Genomic DNA, 21006 nt, shown 5'->3' with positions numbered 1-21006 from the left:
GTGTGTGGGATTCAGCTAATTCTGGTCTAGCAGAATTTCAGCAGAGCCTGAAACTTCCAGTCATTCACAGTCCTTGCCCCAGGAGGAAGGAGTTCAGACTGCATTTTTGGACGTGACCGGGAGTTCTCAAAAAGATGACTGTTTGAGACCCTGATGCACACCTAACTGCCTCCTTACTGAAGGAAACATTCGTGACAAATGCCAGATAAACTCAGTTCCAGGGCCCAAGAGCAGAGAGCCCAGCCAGTCCGCAACAGAGAAGGGCAAACTCCACTTCTCCCCCATCCTGCTATAACCAATAGCTCCTCCCAGCTTTCAGCTCTGAGCTTTTCCTCTCTTCTGCAGACTAGAGACAAGAAGGCTGGAGCTGTCAGGTAGAACTAAAGAGATTGTAGGAAGAGCTCCGGTGAACAAGGCTGATTGTCTTTCCACTGGACAGGGCAGAGCTCTCGGAGCAGGCAGAAAGGTGGGGAAGCGAGCCACAAGAGTCCTGTCTATGCCAGCCTGAGCCTGCCTGTAAAGGCTTTGGGTGGCAAACTGGAGCATCAAACGGGACCCAAGCAGGCACACACCAGTTTGAGATGCACAGGAGCAGTATGCAATATACACTCTGAAAGTTAACGTAACTGTGGAGCAAACCTACTACAGAAAAGCTATGATCCCATTACTTTTGAGATTGGGGAAAGTTAAGAATCACAGGTCTGATACTTATCTCTCACCATCTGCCAAAAATACAGAAGTATATCATTCAGCTCACCTTTGACATCCACGCAGAGGTGAAAGCTACAGATTTATAACGGCAAGAACTTCAGCTGACAGAAGGATGACTATTGACAAACCAGTAACATAGCTGGACTGACACTGCCCAGATCTCTGAATAAGAACATAGCACCATCTTAAACTTTTTCATTTTACAAGTCTCTTCATTTTTCCTTATAACTTACCTAGATAATTTGGCTCAAATTTGTAAGTATGTTTAGAATGACCAAATCACCCTTTTAAAAATTAATAAACCATCAGCAAAAATATAGCTGATGTTACCTTTGAGATGCCTGTATTTCAAGGAACTGCATCACTTACCTTGTAAGAAGCAACTTCAGTTACATACTTATCTAAGATTACTTCTTTTCCAATTTTAATGAGATGCTACATCTTTTGTTCTGTACCTTGCACTCCCTGCAGTGACTTTGCCTTTCTCCTGCAGGCTTCTTCAAGCACTGTTGACCACACTTCTCTCTAAAGTCCCTTAAAGCAGAAAAAGATGAGCAAATTGTTTCCGTGCAATCAGCTAAGAAATTTATTGCTCTATGAGACGTGCCTGTGAATTAAGCCCATGAGTTGTTTCTTTTTACTTCCTCTAGAACACAAATTTTAGCATGATGGGGCCAAAGTGCTTCCAGGGTGTTTATTATTTACCTTTTCTAACAAAATCAGCACAGACAGAAGCTTTAAATCCTGCATACCAAACCCCAACAGCTTACACATCCAAATATAATCCTTGACGTTCAAAAGGTACTTGCCTGCCTTTGTGGGATGCAACCAGAAAGGAAATAATGTGCCCCGAAGTGGGCAAGGTAGAGAGAGATAAAAACCTCCACAAAATCCCAGGCAAAACAAGAGGAATGGCCACTACATGACCGTTTTCACCATATCCACAACCTCAACACCTACGTACAATCAGAAAAAAGTAATGACTATTCTTAAAAGTCTATTTTCTAGAAATTACCAAACAACAAAAGTAAACACACACTTGAAATAGTTCCTTTGCAGCATATTTTTTCAGTTTTATTTATAAAACCAGAAGCTCCTTTAAAGCATACAGTTAAAATCACAACTGTAAATTCAACCACAGCTGAATATTATTTCAATTAAATATTCCTATCAACTGATGTAAAAATTCATTCGATTGTGATTTAAAACTTCATTCAGCTGGAAGATAAACTTACCGATACATTACTCATTCAGCGAATATTTATCGCACACTGTAAAACTGGGGTCCCTCCTGTTCATAGCAATGCCATGAAAATATTTGCACATCAACTCATCTCTTAAAAACGTAATTCTGTATTTATGAATATAACAAAAAAAAAAATTGCCAGTGAACTCCACCAAGTTTCCAAACTGCTGATGCCCCCACAGGGGGTAGTAACTGCATCATTACTGTACTTGCGCGTTTTCCCTTTGATCACCAAAAAAGTGACCTTCCAAGCAGCTCTAAACTGTCTGCAACAATTATGCCAGGCAAAGCAAAGTCACATAAACAAAATAGCATGTGCAAATCTGGCTGCAATATTTACTCCATTGGTCTTTCAGATCAGAACTGGATCTCACTTCGACTATTCCAGCAAACTACAAAGACTGAAAGACTAATACAAACTGAAGTAAAAATTAACAGTTCCTGAAAACTTATGGAAACACAGTCCTTCCAAAAAGGCTTGATAAGGCATTTAATTGCAAGATGTTGTGTTCTAGCAGGGTAAATAGTAGCCTGGGAAACTGTTTTTTCTCCTAAACCCGGTTTTGCAGCCAAGATCGTTTGTGGTTGTGGGCAAATAATTTAGTTTAATCGTCACACAGGGCACCGACTCACCTCTTCATTCCTCTTATGTTCTTCTCCCATACCAAAATTTATTTCTGTAACCCACGACTAGTGTAGCCCCTGACAAAGAATCTTGTACCTAAGATTTAGTCGAGATTACAAGCTTTGAATTTGAACTCATAGGCATGTGCACCTTCATTATACACGGTCAGAGGGCATGGTGTTCACAGCACTACAAAACTTGACTACGATTTCTGTTGCTACATGATCCTACTGAGCACAAATTCATAGTAATAAGTGGTACAAGAAGGGTTAACATCTCCAAACAAGACACACGTTTAATATGACCAAGTTTCTATAAACAGGCCAGAATCTTGACCACTTGTAGCAAAGACAGCACAGGATACAGTGAGTGAAGATCCCCAAATTACACTCCTGGATTTGGTATGAACTTGGGGTATGCATCTGTGCAAGTCCTTTGCATCTCTGCCTCTTTTTACACAACTGGGATAACGATAGTCATCTTTTTTGACATGCTTCCAGACCTATGGACGAAAAGCATTATTCAAGTGTTAGGTACATATTACTATTCTCCTAAACTAAGTCCCACTGTTTTATAAAATGGTTGACACATATGCCTGCCAAGACAACGCAAACCATCTCCTTTTTATACTCAGGAAAAAAACAGTGGAAATATTGTACAGCAAAAGAGTTGATTATCCAAACTTTCCTTCTGGCTTACACTTTTAAACTATTTTGAAGGAGATGGCTGTCCTTACCTTGAACACTCAAATTACTCTATTTCACTAAGCCTCAAAATACACTAAAGCAGTCAATTTAACACAGCTAACTAGAATAGATTCTAGCGCATCATTCTAATTTGACAGTTAAGTTAGTTAAGAAGCTTCACAATTAAGAAAAGAATATATACACAAACCATCTTATTACATGTTTTAGAGCAAATATTTTAGGCAGTGTGGTTACAAAGCAGAATACAGTGTTTGGAAAGTGCTGGAAAAAGACTAGGACAGGTATAAGGTATTGCCCACATTTTCCCACTTGAATACATAACCTCCTATATGTAAACACCTTTTGAAGTCTCTTATTTTAAGAAGTGTTTAAAGTTTGAACACAAAAAGTACTGAGGATGTGTGGACCTCTGCTGATTTACAACACTGAAGAAAAAACAAGTTTGAGCTGAAAAAACTGAAAGACAAATAAAGAAATGCGGCTTAGAGAATAAATAGAAAGCAATACGTATGAAGAGAGCAAGCAAGCATACTGTTAAAAAAACCAAACCAAACCAAAACAAACGACAAAAAAGAACACTGCCTGAGTTAAATTAGCCTTGAAAACTTCAAATTCTGCAAAAATAACTTTCCTTGAAATAAGCTTTAATGGCTAAGATTGTCACGGAGTTGATTTTAAAAAGTAACAAAATCCTTTAGATAAATACAGTTTTCCTTCAATGATCTGCAGATCACAGTATTTTTAACTCACTTAACAACTTGCAGCTTGCTAGTAAATGAAGCTGAAAAAGTGAAAAACCTTCACACAGGAGAAGAGTTACACAGAACAAAAGGGTGAACAACGTGTTACATTCTAAAACTCTTTGTTGAGAAGGCTAAGGTGATTAACAACACCACAAGGAAAACCTGATTACATCCAGCTTTTGATAAACAAAGGAGAAATCAGACAAAATTTGCTAGGTTTTAGTGAAGTGTGTCGTGTTTGAAGAGCACTTTGAGACATTCAGCTTTAAGCTAGAAGTATTAACATGAGAATGAGTCCTTTTACATACTTAAAGAGAAAGTGGTTACCACTTTCTGAACAACAAACTCATGTTATGCACAAACCATGGACTTCAACAGCCAGAGACTCCATTATAAAGAAAGAGGTTAAAACTTGTACAGGAAGTCAACAGTGATAAGAAGTAACAAATATTTGGACTGATGTTCAAGTTTGGCTCCATAAGGTGTGACTTTTCAAGACAATGGAAAAGATGAAGCTCAATCTCTTTTTCTTTTTGTTTTTGACATCACCACAACAAAAAAGAAAATAGGGAAATAGCTCAAAATTTCCTATTTGCCATGTCTGGATTCAATTCATCTAACTAATAGAACAACACAAAACTTAAGATACAAATCTGCCTTCAGTGCTAGCAACACACAATAAAAGACTGCATGTAGCTACTTGAATTGATAACTAGGCCATAGTGCCTTGATAGAGGAGGTTTTCCATGGGTCTTTTGTTAAAAAGTAGATCCTGTATAAGGAAGTAATTCCTGAATTGTTACTACTTTTTTTTTTTTTGATTGCCATTTCTAATTTAATCTCTAGTGAATTTGCAAACCAGTTACCCTCAATTAATTTTAAATGCCTATCTTGAGAAACACAGCTTTAAAAGCAAAAGCTATAAACCAACTTGCTTCCAAAACACTCATCATGAAAAACATAGGGAATAGCTTTGCTTCTTTTTACTTCAGTTTATTTTTTTGATGGGCACAAGCTGGTGAAAGGCATTTTGATGCAGAAGAACTTGGTCAGTTTTCAGCTGCTCATTAAAAAGCCGACTGGATTCTTGAACCAGCTACAGTGATTTTAGAGCCTCAGACTATTAGGATCTTCAGTTTAGACCTTTAAATATTGAACAAACAAAAATGAAGAGCACTCTGTTGTAGCTTGGTTTCAATGCTGGTTTCAACACATTTACTTTACTTGGAGAGTAAACATGCTCTGATCTGTTAGGTTCATCACTGTAGGTTCTTAACCACTGCATCTTTTCACACTCTTATGTGCCAAGTTCAAAGAAACAAAACCCCAAACCAAAAAAATCTTTGTATTTTGCTCATCGCTGAGCAATCAAAAGTTAGAAACATAACCCATTCTGTGTCAAGTCTGTGAGATCAGGAATGGAAACAGCCTCCCAGTGAAAGATTGTCTTCAAAGTCATGCCAGGAGTGGAGGGGTAATGGAGGAAGATTTAGTTTCACATGTGTGACTGCTCACATTGGGAAGAGACAGCCAGATAGATTCACTGCTAGTACGTAGCAAAGCCAGAAGAAACAAGAATGGGAATTACACCAAGCAGTTTTACTGACACGAGTGCTGATGTCTTCAGCGTTGCAGGAGCGGAGGTGATTTTCCCTTGTTTTCCATACTGTCATCAGTCATTGCAGCCTCACAACACGGTTCCCTGATGTCGCATGTAATGCAGCCCTTTAAAAAGGAATAAGAACATAGTAATTTAAATTCTCCTTTTTATGAGTATATTTCAGAGAGTCAAATCCTGATAGCATGATGTGTTGCAATCTCTTGAAACCTCTCACCAATGGGCTGAAATCTCTCTAAAGGCAGAGATTATACAGATATTTTCAGAAGCAGGTACTTGCACCTCCAACTTATCTTGTCTCAGAAATGAATTATTTGGTCAGTGGAACACACAGTTTTAGCTTTGAGATAAAAAGGCATGTGACTTCCTTGAATTTGAAGACCTTATCTTTCAGCTTTATAAGCAAGCTGCTGATTAAGGATTTGGACTTCAGACTGAACAGCAACCGTACCGACCAACAAAACAAGGATGAAATACCCAAGAGTATCAACAGACCAGATTTTTCTTGTGCTTGAGAAATGGTACAATATTGAAATAAAGTATTAAAACAGAAATCCTGCATTTCTCTCCACCTTCAGAAGCTTGGTTGCATTCACAGAATGACAATCTATATTGGAAACGACCTACTGCTTAGGAACAGTTTTAGCACCTTAGATATCAAATATTTATATTTGCATACCAATACATCTCGTAACATTTGAGATGTAAACATTCAACAGAATTTTCTGCAAGACATCATTTCGCTACCTGAATCAAACACACGGTCCTAACCACAACAGGACACACAAGACGTTTATCTACGAGCTATTAGGAAAACAAAGACTGATTTTCTCGTCTTGTTCCAGAGCCAAGGACATAGATTTCTCAATTTTTCTGCTCTAAGAATAAATACCACAGCTCACAATGCCACATTTGAAAATCCTAGTACACAGAGCACGCAGTGCTGTAACAGACGTTAGATTTTTCTGCTGCGTGAGTACATGCATGCAGCCCACACTGCCTTAAAATTTTCTGTACAACTCATCATTGGAATGACAGATCTTTGTGGGACTAGTGCTGCCTTGCTCTTTTCTTCTTCATAGCACCCAGGAGCATGTTAAACTGATTAGGACATTCTCTAACACATACTAATATAAATCAGAAGTAGTTTATCAGAGTGCCCAAGAGTTATACCAGATAAAATAATCAGGCATAAGACACTATAATTCTTAAAAGAATGAATCCACCTGCAAAAAGCCAGCTACTTTTGTGTTTCTTACTATATGCCTGAACCTCCTCTGTGATTACGAGCATTTTTCAGTTTGCTGAACACAATTAATCTTCACTAACGGTCCAGTGTTACATGCTATTCAATCATAGCAACAATCAACTTCATAAGAAAGCAAAAGAGCTAACACCACGAGAAAAAACATCACTAGATACTCTTATGTGAGAGCATGACACTATTTCCGTTCACCCAACAGTGTGGCTGAAGAAACTTTGCTACAGGTGGTTCCTACAAAGAATTTGCACATCTTGCAAAAAGATACAATGGAAATACCTGTATTTTGGCATTTCTCATCTGGCTAGCGTACTCTAGCACATTTCCTTCTTCTGTTTACAAGCAATAACTATCAGTGACCCCAGCACTGTAAGATTGCATTGGTTAGAAATGGCACTGCCTCTGGCTAGCCAAGGCATGAATAAGCTGCTGCTTATTCTTTTCATGACTCCTTACTTGCGTGCTGATTTGCAGTGGGACAGTCTGCGTCCGGATCCACGTATGCACCTCTGCAAGCTCCTTCTTTTGCCCATCTGTAAACCGAGGTTGCTGCTTTCGCATGACTGTCAGTTTCTCCAGATCCTCCTTTAAAACTTCCTCTTTAATTCTGCAGAGAACAGATACCTGTGAATACAGCTGTACTAAATGAAGCAAGGCAGGCATTGACTGTAACCACGCTGGGAGAGTTCTCTTCACCAGTATCTATAGCTGAAGTCTAGACAGCATCAGCTGCTGAAAAGTAACTACACTTTGCTATGCCTGATTTGCTTTGTAAGGCTTCTTTCAATACTGGCCTGTCAGGGGTTTTTTGGTTGTTTGTGCTGGGGGTTTTTTTTGTGTTTGGTGTATTTTTTTTTTAATGTGGAATCTCATTACAAATTATACATAAGCTAATTGCAAGCAACTTGCAAATAACACATAAGCATTTTTACCCCTTTATGCATTTAAAGCACAGGACTATAACCAATCCCCTTAACACTTCAGCAAAAAGGTTACATGGCACCGTATTTTAACTGATGGGGAAAGTGGGGAAAAAATAGACAAAAGGAAATAACCAGGGCTTAAAACGCACAAACAGTAAATTAATACACCTTCTTGCAGTTTCGTTGGTATGTGCACTGTTTCCATGGTCTCATTTTTAATTCTACAGTTCTATACACAATTCCAAACTGTATGTCAGAAATTGTTGATGTTTTCCAACCTGTTTGGCACTTGGTAAGTCATTAGAACTTGTTCAGGTGTGTGATCCATCATCATCCAGGCTGACTCATGTTGGGATTTATGAGCTGTCCCTTTTTCTTCTGCTTCCTGACTCTTTTCTTCTTTGGAAGCTTCAGAAGAATCATTACTGGCAAAATACTTGCTGCTTTTCCCACTACCTGCTGAGAATTACCATGAAAAAAAGAATGCAGATGCCTCAGAAATCCTAGTAATTCAGCACAAAAAGTAAGAGAACACCAGTGTATTCTTGCTAGCTAATTCTGCAATACAAACACGGGTACTCCCAGATTACACGGAGTAATTAGCAAGTGATTACTACCTATTGAGAATTCAAAGATATAGTGCATTCTGTTAAGTTACTCCAGATCTCCAAAGCTCTATCTACTCTTCTCAAAATTGACTGGCTCAATTTCTCTGCTTCTGTTTCAAGAGATCCTGCTCTAGGCAGATTTACCCTTACTCAAATAACATGTAAGCCCGTATCTAATGCAGAGTAAAGTGATAATAAGCAAAATGAAAGAGTGACTTACAGGTTAAAGGAACAGCCACTTAGATTCCCATTTCCAACTACAGTGACTGAAACAAACTTGGCTTCAAACACTGCAAGTTGGTGAAAAGACTACAGATCCTCTGTAATGGGATCTCCCATTCCCACTACAGTATCTTGTTATAAATTACCAACCTGTTAGCAAGCCATCTAGCACAAAAGCACCAAACATCCAAATCTCAAATTTCCCTACCTGTGCCACAACCAGAAGTCTCATTGGAGCCAGAGCCTAAAGAACCAGATAAAGCTGATCCACTGCCTGATGCTGCTGAACCTGTACCCGACTGGGAGTCCTCGTACAGTGAGCGGTCAGTAAATTCACCAGGAGCACAATGGCTAGCACTGTTACCACTATCTTCTGGATCATTGTCCTGGAAAGAAAAATCAAAACAAACACATCCATGGAAGTTACATTTATGTTTGAAAAAGGAAGGTCGTGCATTTACTCAATCTGTCACATGTTGACTAAGTTCTCATATCAACTCAACAAATTTGGAGTTTCTAGCTCTGAAAATGAATGGTGGTCTAGAACTTGGGATAACACTCTTCATGGGTGAAAGCAACAAGCATCTGGACTCTATAGTTTACTGGTTTCTGCTGTAGATCCTTCCCCACTGGGCCAAGATATTGTACTGTTGCATTAAGTTAATATTTTCTGCTGACAAGAGAGCAGGAGTCATCCTGTTAGATGGCATGAAGCAGCCACGCATATCAAGCGATGGTGCACTACAGGGAAAATGAGAGTCTTCCCCGATTCATTACGTGAAGCTCACCGCTTCAGCGGCTACAGGTACACCAACTCCCCTTTCAGGACCCTACCCTGCAGTTTCAGCTGATCCAGCCTTTCCAGCCCAATCTGGATTCAGGAGCCAAAATTTTTTTCCTTGCCTGCAGAGCTCAGATTCCTGCCTCTGAGTTTACCGCGGAAGTTGGAGAGGCCTTTTCTATGCCCATGTATGGAAACCGACCCACATGGATCCCTGTTCTTCGTTCATTAGCTGCATCCCTGGGAGACAGAGGGAGTAATTAGAAGCGTATCTTCCCTTCGTTTTGGTTCTCCACAGAGACTGTGGGACCAGGTGAAAAAGGATGCGAATTGCGCAGCACTAACCAAGTTCCACATGCATAAAAGCCCCAAACCCAAAATTCCTGCCGGCAATTTAACTGAAAAGGCTGCTGCCACCATGCTGAGCAAAAGCGACTTGTGGCAGGCTAGACCAGGAGATCTCACATTTCTGTCATTTGCTAAGTGCCAACGCTGTACTGTTACAAGGTCCCACGGGTGCAAGTATAAACAGCTTTCTCCGCCTCCTGTGCTATTTGTGCCCTGCAGTCTACATAGCACAGCCACTGGAAAAAGCAGCTAACAAAATCTGGTGACCCCGAAAAACAGATCATCATCACTGGTTCTGGTGACTGAACACTCTGAAAGTCAAGTTTCTCCTCTACATTAAAAATTTGTGTTACTTACACATTTAGCTTCTGCACGTGCTTTAACATCAGTACTAATGGAAAGCTCCATAGATTTTGGCAGCTCTTCTTGAAGCAAATTCAGCTGAAGCGGTGAGCTGCTCCGTGAGCTACTCAGCAGTAGGGCCTGGTCATGCTGGCCCTCTTGCTGGTCCTCCATGGATGTGGCAGAAGGGGCTGGAAAGGGCGGATCCACAGAGTGTGGTGCTATTGGTGACGGAGCAGGAGGAGGGGCTGGAGGTAGCGTAGTGCATGGATATGAAGAGGGGGGATAAACATATTGAGGGCTAGGAAGAAAGACATATTGAGGCATTTGAGCATACATGGGGAAACTCTGAAAAAATACAGCCATAAACGTGCCTATGTTTGGGGGATAAAGTGCTGGGCATGACTGTGCTTCACAGCATAGTTGTGATGATGACATGGACTCAGGTTTAAATGAGTTAAGGGCAAGCTCCTCTCCTACAGAAGAGGCTGGAAAACTAGATAGTGGATCCGAATAGACAGGAAATCCCACAGGAGGAAGGACATTCATACTGGAGGAGCTCAGATAGGACACTTCTGAGGGAGAGAATGACGGTTTCTGATTTGTTCTCTTCTCACATGGAAGACTATTTCTATTTTTACTAGAAGAGCGGCTATCCAAGGACTGTCTCTGAGGTTTCTGGCGCTTGAATTTTCCATGTTTGCCTTTTTTACAGGTAGCTGGGCTCATTTGCTTTGAAGGGGAATCTCCTAAGGAGGAAGAAAAATAGACACATTCACTGAAATGACTGACCTAGAGGAGGAAAAAAAAAAAAAAAGAAAGAAAGAAAAAGAAAAAAACCAGACAAGAGAAAAGAGAAAAACATCCAGATAATTGACTGTGGCTTATTCGGAGAGCTGTCTTTCCTCTCGGTAATTCTTCCATACACTACAGTGATAGACTTGCTGACATATCTACAATATTTTCCTTCATGTCATCAATTTTCTTATCGATCATTTTGGCTTATCCCAATCAGATCTTTTACATTCCTTCAAGGGGAGGAAATAAACTACTTGGGATTTGCAGGGTTTATTGCAGTAATTACCCGCTTTGTGAAAAGTCTGAGATAGCAAACAACCAAGACAGAGCAGCCCTTCTGTGTGGGCAATGCTGTGGTCAAGCCTTGGCAGTTTGAAGGAAGTATTCTGTTTGCAGCTATAGTAAGATGCCACGAAGTTGATCAAGAGGGATGGAGCACCTCTCCTGTGAGGACAGGCTGAGAGAGTTGGGATTGTTCAGCCTGGAGAAAAGAAGGCTCCGGGGAGACCTAATTGCGGCCTTCCAGTACCTGAAGGGGGCCTACAGGAAAGATGGGGAGGGACTGTTTATCAGGGAGTGTAGTGACAGGACAAGGGGGAATGGGTTTAAGCTAAAAGAGGGTCGATTTATATTGGACGAGTAGAAAGAAATTCTTTACTATGAGGCACTGGAACAGGTTGCCCAGAGAGGTTGTGGAGGCCCCATCCCTGGCAGTGTTTAAGGCCAGGTTGGATGAGGCTTTGGGCAACCTGGTCTAATGGAGGGTGTCCCTGCCCGTAGCAGGGGGGTTGGAACTAGATGATCTTTGAGGTCCCTTCCAACCCAAACCATTCTATGATTCTATCTAATAAGTCTTTATTTCTCAAATCTGCTGCCTACCTTGGCCACAGGAACGTCCGTTGTTACTTCTGCTCCCCTGTTGAAGGTAAGTCCTAAACGGAGAGAGCAAGATCCTCTGACGGAACTTGTCAACGTAGTTCTGCTCCTCCTTTTGAGTGTGGGCTGACAACGTCTCTTTTGTTAGCCCAACTGGCTTTAGGTCCTCAGGTACCACAGTGAGACTCTGAGCATTCACAGGAGGCAGCTCAATTTGTTCACTTCCAACAGTAGTATCCTCCATTGTAGTCACTTCTTTGAAGAGGGAAGAAAATAAATCACTCACTCTTTGCTCTGGTGTCAACTCCCACAACACCCAGAGGGTTACACAGAAAACAATCTCGTCTGAGCTACTGAGCAGATACAGGCTGCAAAGGCGGGGGGAGAAAACACCCTTTACACTCAAATATAGTTACACTAACATCAACTGAGCAAATTACTTTGCATGGTCTGGAAAACATTTAATTCACTTTGAAGTTACAGAGGCACTTCTTTCTTCATACTTTCTTAGAACAATAGCAGTTAAATATCATTTTTATGCTTCTTTCTGCATTAAAATGGAATAACTCTCCCATTAAAATTTCCAGGCTCCAGTTTTCTTAACAGTTTCCCCAGAAGTACCTTAATTGTATGTCAGAGTACATATTCATGAGAACGCATCTCAAATGGACGAAACTTTCTCACTGTGTACTTCAGTCTAGAAACATTGTGTAAATTTAAAAATCAGTGAGTCAAATTAGTACCTGATTCAGGGTGTGGGACATGCACTATAGTGCTGCTGTAACTGCACTGGCTGGTGACAGACACCACACTCGGAGCCTTGTTGGACAGGGTCAGGTCTGTCAGAGGAGCTCCCACCATGCCTGCAGTTGTCTGGTCTTTCAGCGTCTCTCCCCGATCAGCAGATGTTGAAGTGTGGGAATTAACTGCTGAAAGCATAGCAGTGTCCATTGATAAATGACAAAGTTTCTACATGGAATTTCATTCCAAGCACTATGCTCCCAGTCTATCAAGTCTGACTGGTTCAGAAACAACCAGTAACTATGCAGACTATTAAATAAGATAGCCTTATATACAAATAAATATAACATTAATATGCCAGTGCAATGTCAGCACATACTAAACATGGCATAAAATAAGTGAGCAACAGAAGGTTCATTTAGTAACAACGCAGCCCTGAGGAGAAGGACTTGGGGGTACTGATTGATGAAAAGCTCAACATGACCCGGCAGTGTGCGCTCATGGCCCAGAAAGCCAACTGTGTCCTGGGCTGCATCAAAAGAAGTGTGACCAGCAGGTCGAGGGAGGTGATTCTGCCCCTCTACTCTGCTCTGGTGAGACCCCCCTGCAGTACTGCGTCCAGCTCTGGGGGCCCCAGTACAAGAAAGACATCGAGCTGTTGGAGTGAGTCCAGAGGAGGCCACGAAGTTGATCAAGAGGGATGGAGCACCTCTCCTGTGAGGACAGGCTGAGAGAGTTGGGATTGTTCAGCCTGGAGAAAAGAAGGCTCCGGGGAGATCTAATTGCGGCCTTCCAGTACCTGAAGGGGGCCTACAGGAAAGATGGGGAGGGACTGTTTATCAGGGAGTGTAGTGACAGGACAAGGGGGAATGGGTTTAAGCTAAAAGAGGGTCGATTTAGATTGAACGAGTAGAAAGAAATTCTTTACTGTGAGGGTGGTGAGGCACTGGAACAGGTTGCCCAGAGAGGCTGTGGAGGCCCCATCCCTGGAAGTGTTCAAGGCCAGGTTGGATGAGGCTTTGGGCAACCTGGTCTAGTGGAGGGTGTCCCTGCCCGTAGCAGGGGGGTTGGAACTAGATGATCTTTGAGGTCCCTTCCAACCCAAACCATTCTATGATTCTATGAACAAACAATAGTTCTTTTCATGCATTCTACATTCAAAGGCTGAATATTGTAGCTTATGCTTAACTGTGAGATCTGGACAAGGTAGGCAAATATTTACCACATAACCAAAATACTTGTGCTGTTACTGTGACAACAATTTAAAAAGTGGACATAAACCTTGGAACATACAACAGTGGCATAGAAATAATAAAGCAGTTGTGGTTCTATTATGATTGTCAGTATACTTTGTGTTACCTTCCAAAGCCTCAACTTCCTGCTGCCTTTGCTGGACTTGCTTGTCATCTTCTGAAGATGATGATGTATTTGCAGAAGATTTACATTTCCTTTTCAATGCCGGAATAGTGCAGCTCTCTAGATATCTGAAATAAAAGCATGTCACAGGAAGCTCTCCCCACTTTGCATTTTTTCTCCATTTGGAGAGACAAACATATGAACAATCCAAACTGGAGATCCAGGGGTTGTTAACTAGTATTTTAAATTCACTGCATGAAGCTCTGGACACATATCTGCTTTCTAAGGAGTATTTTAAATAAAATCCATCAATTACTCTTAAAAAAAAAGAAAAAAGAAAGAAGAAAGACGATGTTATCCACTAGCTTAAAAAATACTGACATTTTATATCAACTTTCTGTTTTATATAGATGTTCTCAAAGTGTGTATTGAGAAGACACTGATACATTCTGCCCATCAAAATTCTCTTAAACTCTTATTGCACCAACGGTGAAACTACCAGTAGACAAACATCAACAGATGCAAACCGAATCTTAGGCCCTACATTCTTCATTACTGTGTAATTCAGATTGACTGAGCATTGGGATGGATTGCTCAGAGACAGAAAACTTTACAAACCATCTCAAATTTATCTCACAACTCAAAACCCAGACAGTTTAGACCAATGCAACTGCTTGGATATTTATCTTCCACTAATCAATCTTAAACTCGTATCACTAAAATCACTTCATAGTTTATTACCTGATGATACTATCAACACAATTGATCTGCTGATAGGAAGGAACACGCGGTGTCTTCTTTGAATCATCATAAAATGCGTTGCCTAGTTCTTCTGTGCTATCACTTCTCAGTGTCTGAAGAAAACAGGAAGCAGTGTGCCTCTTCCCTAGAACAGAAGGAATCCTCAAAGACTCCTCTCAGAGGCATGTGAACACTAACCCCACAAAGACACACACATATATACACACTTGGATACATATATATTATACAGGGATATATGGCCTATGACAGCACAGCTCTCATTACGAAGTTATTTTGCATTTTCATCTCGATGTGTTTTGAGACGGGGAGGGAGAAGGAGAAAGAACACCTCAGAACAAAAAAACCAAAACCCACACACCACCTTAAACACCCACTCAGAACAACTAGTAAACACAAAAAAAACCAACATAGGAAAAAATATTGTATTTAAATTGTAAACAAAGCTGCAATTAATATTACTCTTCTCTCAATTTATAGGTCACAGAATCCAATCTGTTATTTAACAGTAATTTAGAGCTTCTTATAGCATAGATACATCGGTCAGAGTAGTATCAACATTCACATTACTGTCCTCTTATTAACACAACTAGGTGTTAATTAAAACTTTTGTCAAGAGTGTCACACTGCCAAACGTTTTAGTACAGATTCCTATGATATTTGAGGAAGCATCTGGTTTTCTCCATACATTTGCGCTAGGTACTAACTGCAAATAACGTGCATTAGCATAATATTAAGCACTCAGTAACTAAACCACTGCTTCAGTGGGAAGCGGGTAGTGTTTTCCAACCTAAGGATTGTTTCTGAGAGCCCACGTAAAGTAACTAAAGGAAGCTTCCATAGTAGACTGATACTTGCTACAAGCAAGTCTGCATTTTCACTAGAAAATATTAAAATAAAAATAAATAAAAAAAAAAAGGTAAAAGTCTATTAACCTAAAAAGAGACAGATATGTTTCTCCATCTCTCAGGGAGCAGTTAAAAAGTTATTGCATCTGCTGAAGGTTTTTCTGGGGGGCAAGTTTTGGGGTTTTTTTTTGTTTGGTTTTGATTGTTTAAAAAACAAACCCAAAACAACACAACCCCACCCCCCACTTACCACATTTAAGCCATGCTAAAATGCCACCTTAAGTTCTTCAGCATAATACCAGCTAGCCAAGCTCACGGCTATGGATCTACAGGAATTCATGTTACCTTAAGGATCATAATTACACTAACTTACCTCCTAGCGTTTCTGAGCTCACAGCCTGTTCGTTTCCATTTTGTGGCTTGCTCCTTGATGCAATATACAGCTGCTGTCCCAGATTCTTTATTCGGTTGACATCTGCACAAACTTGTTGCAATGTCATCTTGAGATACGTGAAAATGTAAAGTCAGAATAAAATTAATAAAAAGAGGGCACAGGAGACCATTAGGATGGACTTGGGTTCTTGTATTCTCCAAACCAGAAGGGAGTAGACTGTCAGCCTAAGCCTGGTATCTATTGCTATTTGTGAATTTAATGAATCTAATTATCACGGTTAATTTAATTAACTATGATAAAGCTCAAACAGCCTCAGCATTTGAATGTTTTAATACCGATGCAAGCCTTGAGAGTGGGAATAAGCTGATGACTTACCAAGGAGCCTCACAAGGAAACTAGGTAATTGCAATGCTTGTTTTGGGACAGCGCTGTTTCCACTCTCTTCTATAGCAGTCTACACTGTACCTCTAGTGCCCTTTTTAAAACAGAACAGAAAATCCCAAGCAAACAGAAACGCTTCCACATGCATCAATCCTCTTCCTGGTTGCATGGTTCCTTCAATTTTTCTCCGAGTCCACTGGTTCTTTGAGAAGGTTGATCTTACACAAGTCTTCAATTTACTTTAGTGAACTACTGTAGTAGTTATCTGTTCATTTTAGTCAGCAAAAATAAGAGTGAAAACCAAAAGCCAGCATTCTATAGTTGATCAATTTAAGTGCATTTGCCGTGAACAGAGCTGTATCTTCCCACTTCAGTAAAATTCATGATAAGTAGTGCATATGTTCACAGTAAAAATTTTCATTTTTAAAACTTTATTTTTACTATTCTGCAGGCAATGACACATTTATAGACTTACTGGTTCCTGTGTTTCCTCTGCACAATTCCCATTGGAGTCACTTGAAGATGCTATGCTGATGTAGTGCTCATAAGAGCCACTGCTTCCAAGGCTTCCATAACCACTGGAAACATTGCTGTGAACTGGCTGCATGAGGGGGGAAAATTGTAATTGAAAAAAATGATCCTCTTACAGAACAAAAAGAAGAGAACAACAAACTTTGCAATACAGAACTTCAAGTAAACTAAGAATATTAAGTGAAAAGTTGGTATTGCTCTGGGCTCTACCACTTGCTTGGGAAAAACTCTCTACCATGCTTAAAGCTGTTTCAAGATGCAGATTTATCTTTCAATATAAAGACTTGGCAAATATGTCAAACAAAATATTTTTTTTTCAATCAGGTGGGCTACCCCAGAGCCCTATTTTTAAGGCTGTCACACAAGCCTATCTCAATTTAGAACTTTCCTTTCAAACCTTTTAAAAGATCATCCTCAAAGTACTCTGCTAAACAGACCCAAGTTTCTTTAGCCTCTCATTCAAAAGGCCAGCCAATGTTTTGAAATTCGTTCATCTTCTTTACCTGCAGCAGCAGCTTGTAAATTTGTCCTTGCAATTCTCTTATCTCTTTCTCAACATTGCTTGGTTCTTTACTTCTTGCAGCAAAGACATCTTCATTCAGAGGGCTTCTGGAGAGAGCCAACAAAATTTCACTTTTACTTTTAATTTGATGAAGAAATGGTAGCTAAAAACCAGAGCTAGAACAGATTCTTTTTTTAATCATTATTTTATTTTGACTGCTTCTCTGAATCAACACAAAGGGATGTCATCTGTTCCACTAGCAGCTCAGCTAGGGTAGTGGGGCAGTGCTGTGAGAGCAGTGCTTCATGTGAAGCCCCCAGGGAAGTCAGTACACCAGCAGAGCGACATGAGTTAAGGTTGACAAGCATCTGCCCCTCTGCCTCCCTTCACTCAGAAGACAAATTCACACCCCATAAAATCTTGAATAAAAGATCACTTTGAAAAGTCAAAAGGCCAGCCCAAAAAGCCATTTCCTAGAAAAGAAACCAGATGAGAGGAAGGCAGACAGTCATATTTCCAAATCTCTTGGAAACTAAGGAGAAACATGGGAAAAATTAACTTGCACATTCAATACTAATTCAATTTTTTAAAGAAGTTGCCTTGGTAAATATTTAGATTCTGTATCAAGTGAATGTTCCACAAGAAAACAAACTAGAAGGTGATTTTGGCTACAGGTCTGTCAATTAATGGGGTTTTTTTGTGAAGCAATCAGGAATGAATGTCAACTAATTATTTAAGTGACCTACTTTTTACATTCCTTTTTACCTTTTACTTGGCTTGTCTAAAACTGGTACGTCCATTGTCACAGTATTCGGACATCAACCATATACAAAAATATAAGCTAAAAAAGAAGTTGGCTTTGCCTTTTACTTCAAAGTAATTGACTTATTTTCATACTTAATAAACAAGACTAATGCTGTTCTGAAGAAATGGGCTGCAAGATGCTAGGTAGTTGTCACAGACTGCAGGAGCAACATTATGTCTCTAGTTCAGTACTGAGACGGTTTTGTTTTGAAGAGTATTCAATGAAAAACACTTTTAACAGATCAATTTGACAACTGACTTACGTCCGAACTTTGTGTCGGCCAATGATGAACGCTACTTTCCTGCTCCATGGATTCACAAAACTGGACCAGCTGGTATCCAGTATGACATAATCCCCATTTTGAGTACAAAATCTAATAGGTAAATGTTCAAAAGGAGGTTGGCCAGCAAATTTCAGTACTGAAACAAAAACAGTCAAGAAACAAGGTTTAGTTTACAGTATGACACAGCAGTGCAAGCACAACACTAATGCCTGGGGTCTGTGGTGGGCTGACCTTTGCTGGATGCCAGGTGCCCACCAAGCTGCTCTATCACTCCCCTCCCTCAGCAGGACAGGGAAAGGAGAAAAATAAAATGAAAAAATACTTGTGGGTCAAGTTAAAGGCAGTTAAGTAAAGCAAAAGGCCACATGCAGAAGCAAAGGAAAAACAAAAGATTTATTCTCTACTTCCCATCAGGAGGCAATGTCTGGCTGCTTCCTGGGAAGCAGGGCTTCAGCACACGTAGCAGTTGCTCCGGAAGTCAAATGTAAATAACGAATGGTCCCCCCTCCTCTCCTCCTTTCTCTTTGCTTTTATTGCTGAGCAGATGTCATATGGTATGGAATATCCTTTTGGTCAGTTTGGGCCAGTTGTCCTGGCTGTCACTCCTCCCAAGATCTTGCCCACCCCCAGCCTCCAGGTGTGTGGGTGTGGGGAATGTTGGAGAGACAGCCTCGATGCTGTGCCAGCACTGCTCAGTAGTAGCCAAAACACTGGTGTGTTATCACCACCTTGCTAGCTATCAATACACGGCACAGCACCTATCAGGGCTGCTCTGGGGAAAATTAACTCCACCTCAGCCAGACCTAATACAGAGCCCTTTGAAACTCCAGGTTTGAATTTGCTTTAATCTCAAACTGGTTGCTTTAATTCATTAATTCATTTCTTTTTGTCTAGACTGCAGATCAGTCACATGTCAAGCAATATCATAATGAAAGAATGTTAAAACCAGTAGAAATTCCTCTTTAAAACAACTGTGCTTACTTTTCCGGTGAATAGCAATCATCAAAGGACGATCTTCTGGGTGCAAATACATCAGTATGGATGTACCAATTAGATCTTGAGGTAAGTAACCCAATAAAGGTACTGCTCTGAAACATGGAACACATTATCACTGATTATAATATAGTTTTGAGTATTTAAATCTTTAACCCTTTGTTTGTCAGTGAAGCCCCCATGCACAATCTACAATGGCATGAACTAAGGCTACAGAACATTTTCCAGCCCATCTAATAATCCTCCAGTGCAATGCAGACATGCAAATACCAATGACTAACACTTCTGCACCCGGAGATCTAATAGATTTTCACATTTGCAGACAGTTTTGTGCTCCTCTATATGCAAAGTAAAAAAAAAAAAAAAAAAAAAAAGAGGGTCACGAAGAAACAGGTCACAGACAAAATGTCAGCAAGAAACCTGACATGGCTGACATGGATGCTGCAAAGTGTGTTGTAAAAACTCTCTTGTGGCTTTGCAGGAGACAGCTTTAGTCTGGCCAAATTTATTTGACTCGGCTCAGTACAGCTGTATCTCCACACTGTGATCCCCAGAGCTTTGCATTATGCGGGTTTTCCACTGTCTGTCCCCATGCCCTGAATAGCTGATTGCAGTTCCGTTTAATTCACATTTTAAGTCAACAAAGGAGATTACATCTGTGGAGTTCTAGATGTTTTTCAATGACCAGACTAACACAAAACTACTTTGCTTAATTAACTATTTCCAACTGCACAGTTCAACTACTTTACTTGGGTCTCCAGCTGCATCGCCAAAAGATTTATTGCTACCTCTCCATACACACCTCACAGGTCTTAAGATTCAAATCTCACCTGTCATCTATCTCAAGAAAAACACATCCAGGCGTGTGAGTGGTGGTGAAGATTCTTTTATCCATAGGAATTCGAGGAGCTAATAGATAAAGAAATATTTACTGAAACAAAATATGCACTAAGACAGAAAACCTAACTGTTACTTTTGCTCATGACAGTTATTGGCTCCTGAAATTTTTAATTGTTTGCTGCTTTCTGACCAGTAACTCATAGAAACATTACAAATTTTTAGGTGCTACAGACTTCTCTCAAAACTAAAAATAATGAGATGATGTCAAATGCTTCAGGGCCTTGCAAAGAAGGCACAGATGCTCTGGATTTGCATGCATACACACGCACACAAACTGGAAGGTATATGGGTAAGACTACCCAAGTACAAGTTCTAAACAAAGGAAGCAGACTTTCATATACTGCATTTTCCTATTGGCTTGTTTTTTTCACAGGAGTCTCCTGACTTGCCTTCGTATCCAGAGTGAATTTTCTCAGCCAAAGCTAAGCAGCAGGATTCTGCATCCACATGGACAGAAGTACACACATGGACCAAGTACGGGGTGATTCGGAAGGGGTAACAACGCGTTTCTTGTTCTTGATCTTTACCACCCCTGAGGAAAAGTGAAAGGGATTAATGCACTGGTTTCAAGATTCAGATACTTTTTTTTATTCCAGGGCCGAGAGCCCTGCACAGAGAACTTATGCTGAGCACACGAACCCAGATAATCAGAATCTTCTGAGGTCCTACACACACTCCCTTGTGATCCAAGGCCAATAGATTCA

At 40.4% G+C, this 21006-nt stretch overlaps 1 protein-coding gene across 8 annotated transcripts in view; it reads right to left on the bottom strand.

The window, feature by feature from the left end:
• Positions 1-21006, bottom strand: part of PER3 (period circadian regulator 3) — a 34487-nt gene that overhangs the window by 6855 nt on the left and 6626 nt on the right. For 3 of the 8 annotated variants that reach the window (XM_054849430.1, XM_054849431.1, XM_054849432.1), the window contains exons 6-21: positions 20692-20834; positions 20233-20311; positions 19391-19497; positions 18389-18545; positions 17323-17428; positions 16764-16889; positions 15887-16013; positions 14648-14792; positions 13910-14034; positions 12553-12738; positions 11813-12064; positions 10151-10884; positions 8873-9050; positions 8113-8293; positions 7368-7518; positions 1764-5757 (exon numbers count right to left, since the gene is read on the bottom strand). In XM_054849430.1, the coding sequence (XP_054705405.1) occupies positions 5656-5757; positions 7368-7518; positions 8113-8293; positions 8873-9050; positions 10151-10884; positions 11813-12064; positions 12553-12738; positions 13910-14034; positions 14648-14792; positions 15887-16013; positions 16764-16889; positions 17323-17428; positions 18389-18545; positions 19391-19497; positions 20233-20311; positions 20692-20834 (2899 nt within the window). In that variant the 3' untranslated portion in view covers positions 1764-5655. Of the gene's footprint in view, positions 1-1763; positions 5758-7367; positions 7519-8112; positions 8294-8872; positions 9051-9498; positions 9686-10150; positions 10885-11812; positions 12065-12552; positions 12739-13909; positions 14035-14647; positions 14793-15886; positions 16014-16763; positions 16890-17322; positions 17429-18388; positions 18546-19390; positions 19498-20232; positions 20312-20691; positions 20835-21006 lie in introns of those variants that run through there. The other 5 variants (XM_054849426.1, XR_008580080.1, XM_054849429.1 and 2 more) reach the window with 5 other exon arrangements.

This window comes from Grus americana, chromosome 21 (assembly GCF_028858705.1).
Source record: "Grus americana isolate bGruAme1 chromosome 21, bGruAme1.mat, whole genome shotgun sequence".
Lineage (NCBI taxonomy): Eukaryota > Metazoa > Chordata > Aves > Gruiformes > Gruidae > Grus > Grus americana.
Note: the sequence above shows the minus strand (reverse complement) of the source record. Positions and strands in the feature narration are given on the sequence as shown.